The sequence below is a fragment of the Haplochromis burtoni genome, unplaced genomic scaffold (genome assembly GCF_018398535.1).
Source record: "Haplochromis burtoni strain Fernald_Lab_line unplaced genomic scaffold, NCSU_Asbu1 Contig_401, whole genome shotgun sequence".
Taxonomy (NCBI): Eukaryota; Metazoa; Chordata; class Actinopteri; order Cichliformes; family Cichlidae; genus Haplochromis; species Haplochromis burtoni.
In genome coordinates this window covers 273952-296465 of record NW_024582762.1, presented here as the reverse complement: position 1 = coordinate 296465, position 22514 = coordinate 273952, and the positions used below count along the sequence as shown (strand labels likewise).

The window sequence follows — 22514 nt, the reverse complement described above, 5'->3', positions numbered from 1 at the left end:
CTTAGCAGTCAGCTCCCAAACAGCAACGGAAGTGATTTCATTGATCAAAGCGCATTTGAAAATCTCCATCAGCAAAAAAATGATACCACTTGAAGGAACATTAAACCATGCCACAAAGTGTCATTTTGTTTTTTGTTTTTTTAAATATGACTTTAGTTTAATTCAAAAGAAAGGAATGCATTATTTTAAGGAAAAATAAACACTTGGCTGATTAAAGCTGATCTTGCAGTCGACATTTCAACAGGTTTAAGACAGTAGGAAAGATGGCATTTAGTGGCCTGGGACCTCAAAAGTGCACATGTTGAAATAAAGCCCCATCAGAGAGGAGTCAACAGGTGAAGGCAGACTCCTCTGGATGTCCTCACTGCTCCTCTGCTAACAGCACTCTGAAGTTCTTCAGCTCCCTGACGCTCGTGGAAATCCTGCGCAGGATTCATGAGGACACAGTTAAAATAATAAGTACAAAATAATGAAAAAAATACTCCAGTATGTTTTAACTAATATTAAACCCAGTTTCTCTGCGAATATTATATTGTACCCTCAATTTACAGAAAATTTAGGCAAGTTTTGCACTATTTTGATTTCATGTTGAACATATTTAACTTTTATTTTAAATGAGTGTGAATTTCAAATAAGATCAGTACTCACTTATGTAAGTTCCTATTATAGAGATAAACTTGTTCTAAAGTGACAGACTTAGGAGTTTGATATTGATTAAACTTACTTTTATATTTACACACAAAGTAAGCATTTAGTAACTCAAATAAATATCAGTCTAAATTTCCTGATAGATCAAGCACTCAGCTCAAGAAGGATTTCGCAAAGGAAATGCATCAAAGGCTTCTGAATAATAAATGGCGCGTGCTCATTTATCATATCCAAAAATCATTTTCAGGTTTTAAAAGTGCTTCAGATACAATAATAAACTAACGCGCAGGAAACAAAAGCTCTCCAAGGAGCAGAGTGGGTGTGAGCTGGAACTAAGGAGATTTTTTTAAAAATGGCACATGTATGACTTGATGTCCACAGCCTCTCTTTCTGACCTTCCGAAGGCATTGAACAGGGAGACGATCTCCTGCCGGCTGAGCTGGAAACTGGGTCGCTGGTTACTGGATTTGGGCAGAGCTTCAATCTGTCGTTCTGAAAACAAAATCTTCAAGGCTGTGCCTAATCCCTGGGTCTGTGACACAAGAGAGGCAGCGATCAAAACAAACAAAAACAAAAAAATCAAGTTCATCTTTACAAAAGAAGCGCTACAAGCTAACGAGAGGCACTAAGAGGAAAGTAACAGGTACCTGCAGTTTCCCCCACAGGCGACACTTAAAGCACCCAACACAGTCCATGATCCTGGAGATGTTGAGGAAGGCCAGTCTGATATCCTCCTGACATTCACAGAAAACTCAGGTCATTTTAAATCTTGAAAGTTACCCACACAAATTAAAACTGCAACTCCAGTCAGTATTACTGTGTGTTTGCAGCAACCCTGCGTACACAAGATCACTCCCAGCAGCTTTGTTAATGCAATAAAAGGTTTCAAAGCATCGGCTTCCCCGTATCTCTGAATCTGCATTCACTCTGCAGCTAGAGCATTTTTTGATGCATCAATGTTTTTACAGCACAATTTCACGTAGAGTTCTAACTGGCGTAGCTAGAATACAACTGAATTCTTTTATGCAGTTAAACCAGAAGGTTAATTATAAATCATTTTGAATTTTATGAGGTCAAACAATCAAAAATATGGATGGGGAGCATTCTGAAAATATTAATATTAATCCCTGTGAATATGTAATCAGTTGGTGCATTACGTCCACAATATCAATAACTTAACAATAACTTCAGCAGAGTTTGAAACACTTGCTGACCTTCAGTTTGGCTGCTTCCTTTTCATCCCCAGCAAACAAAGAAGCCTCATCAAAGTGCAAAGGGAAAGATCTAGAAACGAGGAGATGAACGTCATCAAAACATTGCATGGAAGTCCAATTTTATTTTATTTATACAGCTCCAAATCACAACAACAGTCGCTGCAAGGTGCTTTATATTGTAAGGTCGATCATACAATAATAATAATAATAATAATAATAATAATAATAATAATAATAATAATAATAATCTGCCCTGACCGGTTGCGGTAAAAGAAGGAAGACAGGATAAAAGACGTGCTGTGGAAGAAAGACAGAGATTAATAAAGAAAGAAGTGTGAAGTGCGAAGAAGTGACCAGAGTTAGTACAGTGTTGTATTATTTAATTTGTTTTTAGCTTTTATTGTCATTTCATTTGGACTTTTTGTTATTAATTTAGTGTAGTTTCAGTTAGTTTCAAGAGTACAATTTCTTTTTTCAGTTTAGTTTTTATTAGTTGCAGTGTTAGTTTTAGTCTTTTTAGTGATCACTGTAAGGAGGGCATATGCCAGAGGCAAGATTTGGGGATATTGGTACAGGTGTAATAATATAAACACGCTGAACTTCTTGAAAGCAGTTGACTCACAGTTTATAATAAACACACCTATCCATGACTTATCAAGCAAGTTATAATGACATTTGTATTTCATTTTAGTTAGTTCTCAAAATCACTCCAGTTAGTTTGAATTTTTTCAAAAGTCTAGTTTTTATTTTATTATTATTTTTATTATTAGTGAACTACAACACTTTCTCACATCTAGTTGTAGTTTTCAGTTTATTTTTGGCTAACTATATTAACCTTGGCAGGGACTGTGATTAAACTGTTGGACTTTAAAAAGCATTGCTGTAAAACCACAGGTGTCATATGTCAGAATCTGTTGCCTACATTTCCCAGAGTGCTAACAGAGCTCATTTCTTTCTAACACCACCCATCCACATCCACTTTTCTGATCAGAAACCATACAGTTCAGATGTTTACATTCATGGTAAATGGTAAATGGCCTGCATTTGTATAGCGCTTCACACTACATTCAGTCATTCACACACGCATTCACACACTGGCGATGGCAAGCTACATTGTAGCTACAGCTGCCCTGGGGTGCACTGACAGACATCACTGACAGTGATGTTATCAATAAGCTATTTGACTCGTGCCAATTTCACTCTGGAGCATGACAGCGAGGGCAAGCGTATGGCCAGAGCCACAAGGAAAACTTCAGCCACGAGAAGTACAAGGACTCTTGCAGAAGTTGATCTGACCATCAAGTTGCCCTGATCTCAGCTTCATGGGTCAAATCCACAGCAGAACTAGGGCAAGATCTTCGAGCTGCACCTTGACAACCTGAGTGTAAATCTATATCAAATCAGGCATTTCTAATTAGCGCACTTTGAGTGAAATTACCTGCTAAAAAACACAATATGGTTGATCTTTCATTTATAGAACATGAATACTAGGTATCAAGAAAAAAAGGGCATGCTGTATTATACCTTTATTCAGTGAAAGTCTAACAATGATTGGTGTGGTCTGAGACCAACCTGGCCAGCTGCAGGATGTCCAGCAGCTGCTCCTTGTGTTTCTGGTCCTCCTCGGGTCTGCCTGTGTACAGCTGGAAGGATGACTGCTGGAAGAACGGCAGAACTTTAGCCAGTGCTCGCAGCTCTATCAGGTAAAGGAAGTAAAGGTTGCGGAGCCTCTTGGGCCCTTCGCCGACCGTCAGCTCCGAATCAAAACGCTGTCTGAACTCTGACACATTGTGACCCCACTTCTTCTGAAACCAGCTGTCTGAAGGAAAGAAGGCAATAAAAGTGAGTGTCAGTTATTTTGACTCTTCAGACAAAAGGAAAAAGAAAATGAACAAGGGCTGTTTTTTTCTGCCTCACCATCCAGCAGATATCTGGCACTCAGGTGTATGTTAATGCTGGCGTGCAGACCTGAGACAAGCCGGAAAAAAGCCCTTTTCTCCACACACTGGCCTGAGAGAGAAAGGCAGAGAATTTATCGAAAACTCGACAAAAAGAGAATCTTAAGGTGTAGCATCAGCTTACCTTCCAGCCAGCTGTAGAAGGTCCTCGCTGCAAACAAAGTACGTGTCATCAGAAATGGAGAAAACAAAACAAAACTGCGATTGTTTTAGAAAAATGGTGAGATATAACACTGAAGAATTCCTACCTTCACTTCCTGGGCTGCTCTGGAATGAGGTGGGATTTAGTGGTCGTTTGATAGTATATGGTCTGAGAAGGACACATAAAGGTTTCCTTTTCATTACAGGGTGGTCACAGTGGTGGATGTTGATAGTAAACATGGCAACATGATGTCACTCTATATACAAATCATCCCTGTGAGCCAAAGCTCAGGCTTCAGACTATTCTGATGTCAGAGGATATAGATGTCCCTAACATGGTCACTGCGGACACCTCTATGGCTGTGAGCATTGAAGAGCCATCCGCCTGCTCCTCAAAACTTGGCTGAAAGTGAGCTAAAGCAATCAATTTCAAACAGGAGATGAAGTAAGAGGTAACAACCTCTAAGTCCCAGTGTGAGATAACTGGGGATTATTTTTGAACTGTGAATCACGCTAAAGTATAAACTACAGTCACTTATTTTGTGGGCTCTGAACGCTTACTTGAAACAGTTCTCCTCATAGATGCTGTTCCAGATCTGCCAGGCCTCTGGTCCTTTGTAGCCTGTGAAGCGTTCTGGATTCAGCAGCAAGTCGACATACTGGGAGTCTGGTGACTCTTCATCTGGAAAAGAGCAAGCCTTTATTCAGCTGCAAGTCATTATAATGAAAACATCTTTTTTTGTCAGCCACATGTGACAGAATGTAGCAGAGGGTGGTGGTGGAGGGGATTTATTCAGGAAAGAGGAGTTACCCACTAGCATTTCACAAAGGTTTTGGAGAAATGGATCCTAGTGTTTCATTACATTTTCTACATGTTGCACCATCTTCTGTGTTGTAATTGCTTGAATCATGTTTCCTAAAACTACTCCTTGGAGTATGTTTTACAGTCAGTCCCAATACTGCTCAAACATAGCATTACATTCCCTAAAAATGTCTCTTGTAATCATATCCCCTTACCAAAAACAAGACATACTATCTTTTCTTTATGTTCCCTTTCAGTTATGCTAAGATAAATAATCTGTTATGTTTCCAAAACATTTTCATTCTTTAACTTTGTTGTTGACGTACACATGTTGCCTTACAATCTACAGCATTTGACTATCATATTTCTGCCTAGTGTCAATTAGCAATTATTTTTGGTAATCAAAATGTATCAAATTTGCTTCTTCCTTCATTCAGCTGGACTGAGACGTACCGTCAACCACGCAGAAGCGTTCTGCTTCGTCGTCATATTTGTTCCAGTCGAGCAGAGCCTCTCTGGTCTCAGCGCTGGGAACAAAAAGGAGAGCACTCAGTTGGCTTAGTTGTGCTCAACCTCAGTGTGGAGGTTCATAGGTCAGAAAAGAAAGTTAAATCCTACTTTGGTATCCCGCTTGAACGTGTTACCAGAAAATAATTTGAGTTATATATTAATGATTTTGTTCCCAATAGCAAAGATAACGAGTATGGTTCTTCAGGCTAAAGAAGCAGCTTTCACCCGAACTATGCCTTGTATGCTCACCACCCAATCGCCTTCCAGACAGTTTCATCCAATGCAGTGCACAATTTACTCAAAAGAACAATCTGAATGAAAAAATGTCAAAAAGTCACTTTTAGAAGAAGAAAAGAACTGAGCAAAATGAACGAGACTCACCTTAATGAGACATCTACAGCTCCCAGATGCTTCGCCTTCTCACACTCATCCTGCTGCTCGTTCGCTTCTGCTGAATACTGAAACACACACACACACACACACACACGCACACACACACACACACAAAAAAACACACACACACACACACACCCACACACACACACACACCACACACACACACACACACACGCACTCACACCCACCACACAAACACATACACACACACACACACACACACACACACACACACTTTAAATTTACAATTCTATGAATTACTGAGAACATCTGAGGGGCAGCAAAGCTATATTCTATCAAACTTGCTGTGATGACTCATTAACAGCAGGAAGCTAAAGCAGCATTACTGAAAGTGAAAGTAACAAAACTGCTAACTGCTAACACAATACAGCAGATAAACCTGTTCACTTTAATGCCATGATGTAAAAATGTGATTTATTACATTTTTTTATAATACATGTCGAGCATTAAACATAGAAACGTTTTTTATTGTGGCAAAAAGGTGCTCTAGTGCACTAGCAAATAAAACGTTTTAGAATCCCATGATCTTTTTGTTTGTTTGTTTTAATTTTAAACATTACATCCTCCTGTAAAACCCACAACAACAACAAAATTAGTCTTTATAAAAAGCAAAATGTGCTACAGTACAGTACATTACATTTACAAAACTGTCACATTAGCCACAAATCCAAAAATATGGCCACACTGTGAGAATAAAATGTTTTTGGCAGCTAAGCAGCAGTGTGGATCTGTCTCTAAGCTAAAGGTAATAATAATAATAATAATAATAATAAGGTTCAACTACGTTCTGCATCAGTGAATTTTTTTTTTAAATCTCAAAACTCTGAAGAAAAAAAATGAAACCTTGACAATAGTTTCAATGAAGACCAGTTTTTTGTTGACTGTGTAAAGGTTTGATTAAATTGTGCTGTAGAAGCAGTAGTGACTCTTGTAAAAATTGTTAATGGGTTAACGGAAAGATGGACGGATGCTCAACGCAGCTAAAGGTCATCAGGTCTTCCCATATGAAAAAGAAATAGTAAAAACTTATATGTGATTACTCATGAAAGTGGCCACTTTCTCATTACTTTCATACATTGTTTTAGTAAGTATCCAAAACATACAAGTTTCATTATATAATTTTTCAAGGGATCTTATATCTGTTTTCACTCTTATGTGCTTTTCATACAAGTTTCACACAAGACAGATACAAACTTTATAAGATTTATATATATCTTTTCCATATGGGTTCAACAGGATGAGTAAAAAAAGAAAAAGAAGAGATAATTATGGGAAAGAGTGTCTTTATGCTGAGTTTGGGGGAGAGCTGTGAGGGGATTGTCATTTTGGATTTTCTTTTGTTTTTGTTTGTTTTCCTTTTGCACAAGTGACTCTGGCGACCCCTTTCACAATCTGAGAGAAATCTCTCAGGCCCTCTCTAAAGAATGAAGAAGCAATGCTTTTTTCCATAGACTTCATGGGATATAAAAGATGGATGTTCTGAAATGTAAAGGAAAACATGGCAATGAAATGGAGTTATTTGCTCAGATTATGCTTTTTCTCACACGTGATTTTTGACATATAAATAATTCCATACAGATTCCTGCGTCTTTTTACAAAACACAAAACAAGATGCTGACAGCAAAAAGGTTCAAGGCTTTACAGCAGCTCCTCTCTAACCCATCACAGTAGATGCACTCATCAATTAGAAGCTGTCTACACTATTTTTCCCCTGTAACTGGAAGAGACTGCACTGACTCGACACACATTGTTAATACTGAAGAATCTGCATCACCTCTTAATAACTGTATTTGAGTCGTCTGGCATTTAAGTGATAAATTGCACGAGGGTGTGTTTACTTACTGTATGACTCCAGTTTTGATTCATTTCCAAAGTGACATTAATCCTCAGTAACCTTTACATATTTCTCCATATGTAAAGTTTACTGAGGATTAATGTAAACTGTTGTCAGATTTGATGAAATAAATGGGACACAAATAAAGAGACCATCTAAGTCGCAGCCAGTTTGTGCCACTTACTGATCCTGAGATACTCACCTTGTTGTGGGGAGCGGATCGGAGCCCCTCGGGCACCTCGTTCTGTGAATAGACAGTTTCAGTCAGTCTGATGTGACCATTTCTCCTCTTTCACCTGGAATTAATAGGTAATCTTTGTAGTTTTGTTTTTTTTAATGATATTTAAATCTAGTCCACAGGTCTTTGCATTTACACTTGATATTTAAATACACAACGGCTGCACCCTCAATTTAATTTTGATATGCAAAAGCAATTAGGTTGGTTCACAAGAAACAATGCCAATGCACGGCTCTATCGTTATGAGTTATGCAGACAGTGATCAGACATTAACAGCAGGTTGAATGGGGGGGCGTAAAAGTCTGTTTACAACTGCTATATGAGGGTTAAACTCACAGGAGAGCAGGGCTGCACAGCACAGTCCCTCAGACCACACTCATTGCTGGCAGTCCAGAAAGGACACGGTTTATTCAGATTCACCTGCAGAGGATGGAAGCCAAACACACATTCAGAGTAACAGACCTCACCCACAGATGTGCGTATACGTATGTGTGGTGGATGAGTCCCTCGTACCTTGTAGAACCTAAAGTAATCAGACTCAAGAAGACTCTGGAGTTTTGGGAACAGCTGGTCGTTGTTGAAGCGGTCGATGGTCTCCACATCACACGTGCAGTCATCCAGGTCGCCTGTCACCTGATGTAGAGGGAACAGGCAAACAGCTGGTTATCCAGTGTACAGTGTAGTATGCTACTGAGAGCAAGCCGAAGTAAGATTGGAAAACACTGTAAAGAGTTTCAATAGTAGACTGTACTATTTTTATTTATTTTTATTCAACAGTCATTTTCCTTGTGGGGTCAATAAAGTATAGATCTGAATATCAATGTAATGTGTACACAAGAAAAATTCTTAAGTAATCAAAATATGAGGGGAATTAGACCATAGCACCTTCACTGTTACAAAACATGGGCAGTTTCCTCGCCTCCAGGGTGCTCAACTACAAAACTTGGTATTTATAAGCAACAACATCAGTGTGACATTACACAGAAATAAAGAAATTACTTACTGCCGATTCACATTTAATGCAGGGGCCTAGGCCAAACCACAATTGTTTTAACAGAACTGTATTGTTACTGATATATTCACTAACAACAACAACAACAACAACAACACTAAGCAAATGTAAAAAAAACCTCATTAAAATGAAATCAATACACAAGAAGTGAACTCCAGTTACTTGGTACTATCAAACCAACTTTACTTGGTTGTTGTTGTTTTTTTTATTTCCTCCTACCATTCAAAATGACTTTGAGGCCATTGACTCACAGTCTGGAATTTAAGGGTAGCCATAAAAACCGACACTCATGTAAAATGAATCAGTACAAGTTACCTGTAACCCGGTCAAATAATCCCACCAATGTAGGAAGTAAGTCAGAACCGCGTCCAGCACTCACCTGACAGAAACACCTGCACTCTGCGTATCCGGACACCTCGAGGAGAAGGAGGAGGGGGACGATGACCACCAGTTTCATGACGACCCTTCTTGTTTCCACGGACCTCTGCTTGACAAACTGCAGCTTCTCTCTGTAGCTACGTGTGAATGAAAGCAGCAGCAGCAGCTGTGAGGAGGAGGTGATCTGCTGTCAGCTTCCTGGTTATTTCCTCATTTCCTATCCGCTACGTGCAATACGTGACGACCCGACCATCAGCAGCAGCAGCAGCAGCTTTAATCACGTATCATCACACCGACATCACTGCAGTGCTGCCAGTGTCTCCTCTTTTTAAACACTTTGGTATTTGTAGGTATTTAAACGCAGGGGAATTTTTGCTTCCTGTTCGCTCACAAAACCATCCGACTGGAACTCACAGCGAGGCTCACATGGAGGCGATTCGCTGTTTTTTTAGATAGCCTCAAGAGAAAAAAAAAGATATTAAAAAAGCTGAATTCAATGTGACATACATGACGTATTATAATACACAGGAATAAAAAAACAACGTAATAAGCTGGATAAATGTATAGTTTTTTTTAAAATAGAGAGATAATGTGATATGTGTTTTAATAAAAATGTGAAGAAACAACAGTGCATATGTATTAATAACTACACTCAGTACGGCCCACATTGTACAGACAAAACGATAATTATGATTTTATAGTGTAAAAAGATGTCAGCTGTAATACTACAGGTCAACCACGCGGTGGCGCTAAAGGACGATAATTTATTGGCCTTTCCACCTAGAGTGATCGCTCAAAGTTTACCGTAGAAAAGACAAATGACATCACTCCTGTGATACAGCAGGCAGTACAGTAGTAAAATAGCTTTGAAATATAACATCCATTTAACCTCTTCCCTTTAGACTGTGTGAGGAAACTGGTATTGCCCCTGAGAGAACTTGTGTTTAAATTTAACTTATGTCATAACCGAAAACTCTTTTTAGCATAGTCTTCCACGTAACCTGACTAAAGCTTGATTTAGACTTCTGTGGGAAATCTACAAATGTCACACCTTTTCACTCACCATGTGTTTATACATTGCCCTATATTTAATTATTAATCTCTGGCTCTCTTCCACAGTGTCTTTTGTCCTGTCTCCCCCCGCCCCCCTGCCCCCACAACTGGTCTAACAGATGGGTGCCCCTCCCTGAGCATGCTTCTGCAGAAGTTTCTTCCTGTTAAAAAGGAGTTTTTTCTTCCCACTGTTGCCAAGTGCTCAGGTGTCATCTGATTGTTGGGGGGTTTTCTGTATTATTGTAGCATCTTTATCTTACAACATAAAGCAGCTCGCTGTATAAATAAAATTAAATTGAATTGAAACAACTGACATTGTAACTGGAAACTCCCTTTATCCCTACACTACCTAACCTTGCACACCATTCAAGTCATTGTGAGATAAATTGACCCAACGTGTAGGTACAGTTTATGGGAGGTGCACATCGGGTTATGTAGGAGGTTACAACGTAGTGTTAAAATGAGTTTCCGATTACATCATAAGTTATGATGTAGCTTTCCCACAGAAGCATACTTCACGCATCATGAGGGGTTTCTGGTTTCTGTCACAAATCATTGCATGCACTCAGGAATACTTCCAGTTCAAAGGCAGGTTAAAACTCTGTCATGCAAAGAAAACACCATATGTGAACATGATCCAGTCTTCTCTGGGTCAAAGCTCATTTAAAATGTATTGAGGCAAAGTGGAATTCAAAATTTTTTAATTCTTTTAGTAAAACATGGATGACACGTTGTGCAGACTAAGGAGGAGAGGGACCATCCGGTTTATTATTAGTGCTCAGTTCAAAAGGCTGTATCTCTGATGGTATGGGGGGGTGTTAGTACCTATAGAATTGGCAGCTTGCACATCTGGAAAGGCACCATCAATACTGAAAGGTATAAGCAGGCTTGACAGCAAGGTAAGCTCACATCCAGATGAGCTCTTTTTCAGGTAAGACCTTTTGTATTTCAGCGGAACAACACTAAACTGCATACTTCGACTATTACAACAGTATGGCTTCACATAGAAGAGAAAAGTCCTGAACAATCCAGATCTTTCACCAATTGAAAACATTTGGAATGTGAGAATAAGACAGCACTTCTCTCCCCACAGTCCAGAAATTGTCTCCTCAGTTCCCACGTATTTACAGACTGATGTTAATAGAAGAGGGGATGCTATACAATGGTAAACATGGCCCTGTCCAGACCTTTTTGAGTCCTGTTGCTACCATCAGATTCAAGATGACCTCATGTTTGTGTTTTCTTAAACCAGTACATTTTCTTATCTTGAACATTTGACGTTTCCTGCATTCTATTATGAATAAAATATGGGTTGTAAGATTTGTAAATAACTGCATTGTGTTTGTAGCAACATTTTATACAGCAGCCCAACATTTTTTTGAACTGAGAAAACAAAAAATGAGAACATTAGAGTTGCTCTGTGCAAGCTAATATGTGCCCAGGGCTCCAGGGCAATAATAAGTACAGCAGTTATATAAATAAATATATAAATAGGTTTAGCAGTTATTTAGTTACATACCACCATCTACATAAATCTCTCTCTCTCTCTCTCACTCCAAAGACATGCAGTTTGTGGGGATAGGTTAATTGATTAATCCAAATGTGAGCGTGAATGGTTTGTCTGTCTCTGTGTGTTAGTCCTGCAACAGACTGGAGACCTGTCCAGGGTGTACCCCGGCTCTCGCCCTATGACAGCTGGGATAGGCTCCAGCCCCCCACCCTGAAAAGGATAAGCGGAAGCCAATGGATATATGTATATATATATATATATTTGGATAACATCTGTTCTTTCCTTAAAATGTAAACAATGTTTTTAATGCCTCTGGAGGGGACAGAGCTGATGCACAGGTATCTACTATCTACTTTTGTTTACAGTAAGCAGTAAGTTGAATTTACTTCCAGGAATAGTTTATTGTACTTACGTTGGCTCCATGGTGTAGTGGTTAACACCTTACATGTGACAGATGCTTAGTTAAAGACCAGCAGGAGACACAAACCAAGCCTCAGGGGCTCACAAGCTTGTGTACTCCTAATGCTGGATATTGTGGTCTAAGTCTTGTACGTTTTACTTTAATTTTCTGAAGTCAAGTTTATGTTCACACAAGAAACAGACAGAACAGTGTTTCCCAGTCAAGTGAGGCTGTGGGCCTCTTTAGAAATAAATAAGTATTTGTGTAATGTCAATTTTTAATGTGTTATCAATCACAGGGTTGAATTTCTACAAAAAAAATCACACACACATTTACTTTTAATACATCAGACAAAATGATACATAAGTACTTTTCAGTTTTATTTGTAATTAAGTATTTTCACTGTGTTCACAAAAGATTTTCACCTTGTGTGCTGTATTTTATAAATTGGTCGTTTTTCTTCTTTTGAATTATAATAAAAACTAAACAAGCAGCTCTCCAATACTGAAGCGAATTTCCCTTGGAAGTACAGTTGAATACACGTACAGTGCAGTATGAAATTAAATAGCCAGTCATAGATAGTTGAGTAAATGAACCGTGTTACATTCCGACACTTAATAGAGTCGAGTCTGTCACCTAAAAATAGTTTCCACGTCTCCCTGACCTACGAACTAAAACATTCAGCATCGTTCCTGTGTGGATGTGGACCTCATTAACTGTGGCTTTGGAAACATTTCCTTTTCTTACATTTTCTTGTAGTTTCGTCGCTGGTCGCCCACTAGACTATATCTCTCTCTCTATTTTGGTGCTTCCTCGCGCTGCCAAACCCCTGACGTAATGCTCTGCTGTTAATGATTAGCATGTGGAAACGGGCAGAGCGAGCCCCCCTTAAGTCAAGGCGGCCGAAACAAGGCCGGATATCGACTGCACCGATCTTCAAAATAAAAGGAGAATGCCTATCACAAGCGTCCACGAATGTGCTAAGTAACTAAGTACAAAAACTGATCAAATACTATTCAGGAGCATCTTTCAGAGAGTACTTTAGCTGAGTATTGCATCTTCATACTTGTCCTTAATTACATTTCAGAAGCACTAGTTTTTAACTGTTAATCCCAGTACATTCATACAAAACAGGTTGACTGGCATGGAAAAAACATCTGATAATTATGAAAATTAAAGTCAAGATTTTGGCAAACAAATCAGTTTTTGAGGGGATAAACGTTAGATTTCTAAAATAAGCAATAATAAAAGATACAAGCTAAGAGATAATAAAAGAATCAGAATTCTGGGGAAAAAATCTTGAGAAAAAACAGAATCCAAAAATTCTTACTTTTTCTCTTTGAATTCTAACTTTCCTCGTGAAACCTATATTCATAGTTAACTACTGTAGTAGTTCAGTGACGTTTTCTAAAAAATGCTCACCGCTACTGCTTAGCTTTATTTTGAAAAGTGTTGAGGGAAGTCGGTGTCACAACTTTACTGCTCACTTAACCGTGGAGTTTTAGGGCAGTGGAGCCCGTCTGCTGGGGGAGAGACAGAGGAAAAGTTAGTCAAGATGGCAAATCCCACAGACCGGGAGTAAAGGGGCACCGCTCCCCGAAAAAGCCGAGCCTGCCGCCCGTTCTGAGACAAACCCAACGATGCGAACAGCGCCAGCAGGTAGGAACCTTAAAGTTCGGTGTGTGTAATAACCGCTTTCCCCACAATGATTAACACTCATATTGAAGTTTTTAGCTAAGCTGTTTCCCTCCGTTGTTTTATCAACTCTACCCCAGTCTTTAAATGAAAATTACAGCGGTTGACTAAGGACTTTTCAAGTAATGTCGCGGGGAATGTGGAATTCCCAGCCATTAAATTTTATTCGCGGGGCTAACACTGTTGGGAAATTTGCTAACGGTAACTTGAGTTAAATTTACAGCTGCTACGCGGTTATTCTATGGAAACGTTCTAGATAGGAACGTGGATAAATGTACGGATCTGTTCCCGAGTTTTCCGTTTCACAACATTTTACAAACTCCTCGTACACTCTAACACACGCCGACAGTCATTCCCTGTGTGCTGATGAGGCAAAGTGACAGTTTTAGACAGCGGTAAAAGCTCGGGAACCTGGAGTCGGCTCGTAGCCTGCTCTGCAGGGTTTTTACAGCTGAAAGCTAGCCTTCACTGCCGGATCTCGGTCTCCGATATGAAGTAACCTGTCATTAGAATAACGGAGGGAAGTCGGTGCTATCGTCTGTGCTGCACACAGGCGTGCCAGTGGCCGCCGTCGGTAACCCGGCGTCCTTTTTGGAAAATTCCGGGATGTAGCGCCACTAGTACCGACAGCTGTATTTTTAAGGAATGGGTGGATACCAAAAAAAACGCAAATTATTTATTTTTGTCCCGGTGGTGAATGCCACAAGCCTGTTCGCATAGCGACGGCGAGGAGGAGACTTATAAAGTATGAGGGTTTTTTTTTCCTCCCTCTCTTTCAAACTACCCCACTGCAGCAGCAAGGCTGAAGCAACAGGGACACCGTCGCGTTTCTAACGATGCTCTCAGTGTGCTGTAAAAGTCACCGTAGAGGTCTGATAAGAAGGGAGAGACCTACTTGAGTAGAAGCTGAGAGCAGCGTGGGTTAAATGTTCCCTTTATTCCCCTCCCTCACTTAACATCTGACACCCTTTTGCAGGGCTGAGAGGGATTCCCTGAAGAAAAATGCCTGTGAGGCTGAAGCTGATGTGACACAGCCTGTGCTGGAAGAAAGCTGACTCATCAAATATCAATCGCTCTGAGAGTGACTAAGCAGCAGCAGGAGTTGATTTCACCTAATGCCCAGCAAGAAGAGCAACTAACACCCCCCTCCCATCTTCTCTCACCCTTACAACCCAGAGATTATCATACAGGAGAAGGCTCCACCAGGAATACTGGCAGAGACCGCTGACCTGACTAATAATAATAAAAAAAAAAAGCTTAGAATGGTAACACAGCGCCACAGCTGAACAGAGACACCAATAACCGCTGTAAAGCTACCGTTCAGTCTTAAGAGCATATACGCTTCAATCCGCCAGCCTTCAACCCCCCCCAGTCTTGCAGACCATGATGTTTCGTGATCAAGTGGGTGTGTTGGCCAGCTGGTTCAAGGGGTGGAACGAGTGCGAGCAGACGGTGGCCCTGCTGTCCCTGCTGAAGAGGGTGAGCCCAACCCAGGCCCGCTTCTTGCAGCTCTGCCTGGAGCACTCGCTTGCCGAGTGCACCGAGCTGCAGGTCCTGGAGGGGGAGGCCAATAATCCAGGTAGGACTACCACATGCTTGGTTAGATGCATTTACAGGCACTCACAAACACTACGATTACTTGTTTGTTCTTCACACTGCACTCTTCTCCTTCAGCAACTTCACTCTTCTTATCATAAAGGAGTGAACTGCGAAATTGGGGAGAAAAAAAAAACAACCCAAAGTAGATTTTGTGCTTTTAGATTTATTCAGGCATATTTCTGAAATCTGGGAGTTGCCAGCAGTTATTACAGAAGAGTGATGCATCTTCTCCACTTACAGAGCTGGAATCCATTGATGCAGCAGTTATCACAGTCACTGTGACAGTTTAGCTGTTTCTGGTCAGGTTTTTCACTTATTTAAAACGAAATGTGTTTTTTCCATTGTTCCATTGTAGTTCTCAATCTTGTAACAGACACTAGACAATCATGGTGCAGGCATCCCAAGGGCATTAGAATAAACTTCCTGTGTGAGGTGTTCCTGTAGATACATCAGGAGTGGTAAATTGCTGAATCATTGATGGTGTTGTGCTGCACCCTGGCTGGTCAGTAGATGAGAGTGAGAGGAGGTTGAGAACTCGCACATGTTACCTCAGCTGGCACCACGGGTGGTTGGTGAGTCGGTTGGTGTGCCAGCCTTTATTGCCATGATGGTCCCTGGGCGGGTACTGGGCCAAGACAACTGAGGTGTTGGGGAGCGGGCGTGCATTCTGGTTTGGTTTTTGTTCCATCAGACTGCAGTGTGGCCATGGAAACTAAAACCCTGGCAACCGACTGAGCTCATGAAAAATAGAATGAAGCGGTGCTGCTGCTGCTGCAGCAGCAGAGTGAAAGCGTCTCCGTGCACCTATGGCAACAGCTGTATGCGGTAACACTGGGCCATCACAGCAAACCTGCCTGAAGTGATACTCACAGATATTACAGAGTTTCTATCAGGGTGTACCACAGTCAGGGGCTTCGGTTAATACAAGCTGGTCTTTGTTATTATTGAGTAAAACTGGAGACATCAAAGTGCAGTTTATGAAATTCTCTTGGTCGACCCCTCCCAAAGTCAGGCTTGTTTATAGTGTCAGAGATCAGAGCAAAATGAGGACAGAGGCGATGGAGGAGGGCTGATGTCTTCTAATTCATCAGCTGTTCCTCTTTTATTTTTTTTTATTTTTTTACTTTTCAGAATGTGCTCCATCATGTGAGATAGACTTATGGTCTTTGTGGTGATATTTAAGTCAGTTATGTTCAGTGTGGCTCCTAATTTTACAGCTAGCAAGACGTTGATTTTATTTATTTATTCTCACAGGACAGTTGAATTCCTAACAAAGGAGGCTGGAGAATTTTTCATTTGATTAATTTTCTTAAAAGTAGTCCAGTTTAGCATTATGATCTGTTATATTTACCAGCCAGTGTAGTTTTCAAGTAATCTTCATCCATGTCTGTGAGTGTTGGACAGGAGACCCCTACAGGAGCTACCCCAAATACGGGTATTTGTTAGAGGTGTGACAAAAGTGCACAGCATTGTGTTGTGACTCTGTCTTTATGTATTGTGAGACTCTGACTTATCCTAATTGGTCATGTGGCGCTATTAATTCCTGGTTAAAACATCTAGATCTAATGGAAGCTGACCCAGCTAAGAACAAGTGATGATACTTATTTTATTTCTCATTTGTTTGTTTTTCTCAACAAAACAAAACATAAAAGCCATACAAAAACAGAGGTAAATGGATGTAGAAGTAAAAAACATTGATCTGGAGAATTGTCATGTCCCAAATTTTTAATAAGTCTGTGTATAAACAGTTGCAGGTTCAAATCCCCGAACCGCTGATTGAAAAAACTAAAACGCATATTGGTGACAGAGTGTGGATCTATGAACCAGTCTTTTCAGATCAGTTTTTTCTTTACTTCAGCACTTGACAGTGATGGGAGCAGGTTGCAGGAGAACCAGTGTAGCATTGAGGAAGCTAGCAGCAAAGTGTCATTAGTTAACAGCGTTAACTCTCCAATTTCTTCCTCACAGTATGCACTGATATCAGATTAGTGAACAGTATCGACAGATACTCGGTGTGAGAGAGGGAAGCTGAGAGGAAGCATGTTGTGTAATAAATACTCACAAAGAAAATGGCGGCTGTTACAACCTATGTCTAAAAATGCAGTTTCATCCATCGGTCAAAACATTCTACTCCAGGTTCATGACGCCCAGCTCAAAACACTAAACCCAAGTCGAGTTGCCCAAGATTCACAGAATTTACAGAAAATGTAAAATTTTTGTGATATATATCGTTGTCGGGATGATGAATTGCCTTATATCGGGATATGAGATTTTGGTCCTGTCGCACAGCCCTAATTTGTGTAACTAGGCAGGGCAGTAAGGATTCAAGGAGCTTTATTGTCATTCGCATCACATGTTAACATGAGGTGGAACGAAATTATGTACACGCGGTCCTGGAGCGAAAAGAAACAAAATAATGAAGAAACAGAGTTTTTTTTTCTTAAAGTAATACATACATATTTCTTAACAAACAGAATAACAAGTAATAAAACAATATAAATAATATGATAACTAGAGTGCAACAACCTGAGTACCAGTATGGATATAGAGTGTAGGTATAAATAAATACTTTAGCAGCAAAGTGCATGATGACCAGCATTGATAAAGTGACAGTGTCAGTAGTGATTAAGGTGCTACAATAGCAGTTCTTGTCCATTTATGCATTGAGAAGTCTCACAGCTTCTGGAATGAAGCTGTTTCTCAGTCTGGTGGTTTTGCATTTAATGCTCCTCAGCCTTCTGCCTGAGGGGAGCGGGACAAAGAGTGTGTGTGCTGGGTGAGTGGGGTCCTTCATGATACAGGTTGCCCTCTTCCTGCATCTGGAGCTGTATATGTCTGTGACGGTTGGGCGGCTTCACCACCCTCTGTAGAGCTTTCCTCTCTGCCACAGTGCAGTTTCCGTGCCACACGTTGATGCCGGAGCACAGAACACCAGTTACAAAGAGAGGAGCTCAGTCCAGAGTCAGTAATTTATCAACAAGTGTCTGTGGGATCATTGTATTGAAAGCAGATGAGAAGTCCACGAAGAGCAAACGGACGTAGGAATTCTTCTGCTCCAGGTGGGTGAGGGTGGTGTGAACCACAGAAGAGATGGCATCTTCTGTGGAGTAATTGTCTACCAGTCACACAAACCTCTCGCTCAGCTTCTGCCTAATTATAATCTAGTAGTTCAAGAGAGTTGGTACCTACCTCTGTACCCAAATATTTGTACTACTACTACTACTACTACTACTACTACTACTACTACTACTACTACTACTACTACTACTACTACTACTAATAATAATAATAATAATAATAATAATAATAATTTTTTAAAAGAAATGTATAGAATACTCGTTTGATTGTTACCAAAGTCTCCTTTAGAGTGAGGCACACACCTGCTATAAATGTAAGAAGGATTTCCTCAATTTTACTGACATCTTAGACAGATCAGGGACAATTGCACTGTTCAGGTTTGGTGATTCAAAACTGAGTCTGTTTATCTCAGTGTCATCAGGTCAGGAATTTACAAAGTGAAGTAACTCTGTGGGTTTGCTACATTTACAGAAGCACACACATTTGAATAATAACTCAAGAAAAGTCTCCTAGAATTTTCGTAATGCTTTTGAACTGATCAGTTGGAGTAAGTTTGTAGTTATTAGTATAGAACATGTCAGAACAGCTGCATTTTATTTGGATTTCTATCAAAACAGATCATTTTTCGCCCCTTTTCCGGTCAACATTAAAGGTAATGATGCTTTTATTAAGAAAACATATCATACTATTGTGGAATGACTTGGGAAAATTGGGTAATTTGGAGTTTCTTTCTTGACAAAGTCCTTGGTCTGAATCAGAGTATTCTGAATAGTTAGAAGTTATCAATTTGATATATGTCAGCTCTGCGTGTTCAGTTTGCACCTCTAGTTCACTGGAATAATTTTAAAGTTATTAAATGAGTTCCTAACTTCTGTAAATCCTGGAATTTGACGTCGTGCCCCTCAGTTTTGTCACACCTCGATCATCTTGTGGCCATTTCTAATCTGCTGATTCAGCTTGGTAACATGAAATCCGTGGCCCATTTCAGCTCTGTGGACCTAGCGTCAGAGCACATGCAGCTGAAAAGAGGGAGACTGGGAAGATTGTCTGGTTACATGATCCCTCTGGTATGTTGTGGTAGCTTGTTTGAGTGCTTATGTACTAGGGTAAGGCTGATAGATCAGTTAGCTGTTTTCTTTTTGTTTGTTTTTTTTGTTTGTTTTCTGAGTTGGTATGGGCAGTTTATTGGTTTTTGAGTTTCTCAGTTTTAAAGTTGTTTTCAGTGACTTAAAAGCTGCTTCCCCAAAAGAGTTTTAGCACATAGTTCTGTGAGATCTTTTTTTCCCCCTTCATGGATTTGACTAAAACACAGAGTACACTTTTGAAATTAAAACAAGCTATTATATACATACAGTGTGGGCAGGATAAAAAGCAAATTCACTAATCCTAAACTGAGTCAAAACACTAATTACTGACTGCTTGTGAATCAGGACAGTGGGATTTTATGCTGATACAGAAATGAGACCTGCAGGCACTTAAATGGTTAACATACAGCTGGAGGTCTTGGGCTGAGTGGAAAAGCGCAACTATTTGGAAAGCGCTGTACAACTGAATGGAATCCTCAGTGACCTACTTCTCCAAGTGGCTCAGAGGCAGGCTTTTTTCGGGACCCTGGAAGTGACTTGAGATGTGGCCCCAGTCAGTGGGATCGCTGAGACCTGCAGAATTGCATCACATGTGATTTATGATTTATTCCTCTTTGTTACTGGATTAACATGATTTTATCACGCTCTGGTTTTGGTTACTTTATAGGGTTTTTGTGTTTCTCAGCCTCTTTACTTTAACAGTCCAGCACAGATGTGTAAAAGGAGTCCTGCATCCACTGAGTTTTCAAGTCAAGCTTAACAAAAGTCAACAAGTGAAGTGCCAATTCAAATCATTCTTATCACTTCACCTTGCAACTTTGATGGCTTTTGGTGCAGAAATCATAGGGGAATTTGGAATACTGGTTTTACTGTTTTTATTAGCTGTCTGCTAATAAGCAGCCAGCTGCATTTTTGTTGTGATTAGGAAAGAATGTAGCTTCCTGTTTTTCCTCCCCTCCTAAAGAGAACAAAACTTCTTTTGAGGCAACCTCAAGAGGGACAATATTGGATTAAGTTGAGAGGACTTGAATAGTGTGCAGAGCTCTATCTGAAGGATGACATATGCACACATGTGTAGGGGTCGTGTAAGAGGTGGGGTTAGGGCAGGACAGTGGGCCTGGTGTTCTGAATGACTAGCTTCATTTTTGTGTGGTGTGGTGTATTGCTGACCTGGCCTGCACGGCTGTTTGAGCTGGAAGGAGGCTGCCGGGGATTGAGAACATACAAGCAGCAGCTGTGTTGGAGAGGTGGACAGAAGTAGAACTCTGTACTTGAGATGAGTTGCAGCAGCAAGCACTTAGTGACACTGCATTTATATGCAGTTCCTTTGTTTTGGAGTCCGTCTTTGTTTTGGTTTTTTTAATGCTTTTGCACTGGTTGTTTTCTTACTGCTCAAAATGAATGTGATTTGAAGGTTGAGCAAAACAGTACAGCACAGACTATAGTAACCACAGTGATGGCACATGTAAAGTAGCTGTTAAGTGTAATGGAAAGTTAACCACTTTATTTACAGTTTGCAAGATAAAATACCCTGTAGGGGTTTGTTTGTTTGTTTTTAAAAACACCTGTGAGCTTCTCACTCTTTGATCTGTGATTATTAAGCTGAACTGTTTTTAAGGAACTGGAGAAAAACTGTTGCACATGTTAAAATTAATGTAAAGGGAGTTAGCAATGGACACCGTTTTTTTTTTTTTGTTTGTTTTTTTTTAAAAACAGTTTTCATATATTATCTTTGAAGGAGAGACGAAAATTCATTCATATGTGTGGAAGGCAATGTCAATCAAAAAATCTCAGCCAAACACAGTCAGTCAAGTCACAGTCAGGTCCTATCAAAATAAATGATTTCACCGTGAGCTTCTATTTCTATTTGGAGATCCAAATGTACAGTTTGTGCTGTTTTTGTAACCAGCTGCGAGAAGAATAAAAGGTGTTTAATCATTTCTGTGTTCTGTTATTTTCTGAATTTTAATGTAGCATTATCTAAGATGGGTATAGAGAGCTGATCAGTCCAGTCAAGCTTGAAATCAGGTATGTGAAAGCTCAGAGATTTTCAAACCTGTTCCTGCTACAGCCAGCCAACCACAGCGGCATATACAGTACTCTAAGAAGTCACATGACTGAGTAGAACATTGGTTAGATGGTCATGCCATTGTGTCACAGCCTAAAGTTTACCTGTGTTAGATTTGGAGGGATGTAAATGCTCAGAGTTGTAGTATGGATATGAATTTAAATTTCCATTAAAGAAAAGATGTAAAAGTATTACAGGAACTTTCCCAGCCAAATGGAAAAAATACCTACATTTGATAGTTTTCAGTTGCTGTTTAGTTTGTGAATGGCAGAAGTGCAAAATGGAAAGAGACGTGAGTTTCTGGCGGCTTTTTGGTAATTTGAAACGATTAGGCGAAGCAAATGGAAAAGCACTTTTCTTAACACCTTTGAGCCTTGGATCAGCAGAATGTAAGAATTATACAATGGATGAGGGGATTTAACGTCAGTGAAGAATTTGAATTCAAAAAGCTGTTTGAATCTAGGTCAAAATATGGCTTCTGGCATTAGCCTTGTATCTGTTATTGTAGAGAGAGGGAAAGCAGAGTCGCTGTCAGTCTGTCTGCAAGGTGAGTGACGGGGGGGGGGTCTGCGTTTTCATTTCTTATTTTTTTTTAATGGCTAGTATTACTCAGTGAATTCCTGTTGCACTCTCTGCCTAAACTAGGTCTGATGAAAACCTGTACTGGAAATCAGCATTCCTGACTGAGGCGGTAAACGGTTCTGGTGTTGGGGATACTGTCTAGGAATGTGGGCACATAGGAGCACACTTGAGTCAGTAGCTCAGTGTGAGTTGAACATGGGCTTTTCGTGTGTGTGTGTGTGTGTGTGTGTGTGTGTGTGTGTGTGTGTGTGTGTGTGTGTGTGTGTGTGTGTGTGTGTGTGTGTGTGTGTGT

The 22514-nt window shown here is 40.1% G+C and overlaps 2 protein-coding genes across 4 annotated transcripts in view; one reads left to right on the top strand and one right to left on the bottom strand.

Annotated features, from left to right (window-relative positions):
* Window positions 1-135: 135 nt before the first annotated feature.
* On the bottom strand, window positions 136-9557 carry ero1a (endoplasmic reticulum oxidoreductase 1 alpha). 2 transcript variants are annotated; one of them, XM_005944425.3, is made up of 15 exons: window positions 9154-9554; window positions 8276-8395; window positions 8099-8182; window positions 7727-7768; window positions 5655-5731; window positions 5217-5290; window positions 4523-4643; window positions 4069-4130; window positions 3945-3971; window positions 3780-3872; window positions 3435-3681; window positions 1863-1932; window positions 1296-1382; window positions 1044-1180; window positions 136-422 (listed from the first exon to the last, which is right to left on the bottom strand). In XM_005944425.3, the coding sequence occupies exons 1-15, from the start codon at window positions 9229-9231 to the stop codon at window positions 362-364; spliced, it is 1380 nt and encodes a 459-aa protein (XP_005944487.1). In that variant the 5' UTR covers window positions 9232-9554; the 3' UTR covers window positions 136-361. The 2 variants fall into 2 exon arrangements, with proteins under 2 accessions (XP_005944487.1, XP_042068853.1); XM_042212919.1 differs by lacking the exons at window positions 136-422; window positions 1044-1180; window positions 1296-1382; window positions 1863-1932 and adding an exon at window positions 1947-2159 and having other exon boundaries at window positions 9154-9557.
* Window positions 9558-13592: 4035 nt separating this feature from the next.
* The window catches only part of samd4a (sterile alpha motif domain containing 4A), a 76451-nt gene continuing 67529 nt past the window's right edge, over window positions 13593-22514 (top strand). For both annotated transcript variants that reach the window (XM_005944422.3, XM_005944421.3), the window contains exons 1-2: window positions 13593-13774; window positions 14787-15389. In XM_005944422.3, the coding sequence (XP_005944484.1) occupies window positions 15194-15389 (196 nt within the window). In that variant the 5' untranslated portion in view covers window positions 13593-13774; window positions 14787-15193. The remainder of the gene's footprint in view (window positions 13775-14786; window positions 15390-22514) is intronic.

What these genes read in the sequence shown, in the direction of transcription:
- ero1a (XM_005944425.3), bottom strand. Translation starts at nt 9,231, where the DNA reads ATGAAACTGGTGGTCATCGTCCCCCTCCTCCTTCTCCTCGAGGTGTCC. An exon ending in GATCCGCTCCCCACAACAAG is followed by an intron (nt 5,732 to 7,726) that starts GTGAGTATCTCA and finishes TGTGTGTTTCAG; the next exon opens with TATTCAGCAGAAGCGAACGA. An exon ending in ACGCTTCTGCGTGGTTGACG is followed by an intron (nt 4,644 to 5,216) that starts GTACGTCTCAGT and finishes GCTCTTTTCCAG; the next exon opens with ATGAAGAGTCACCAGACTCC.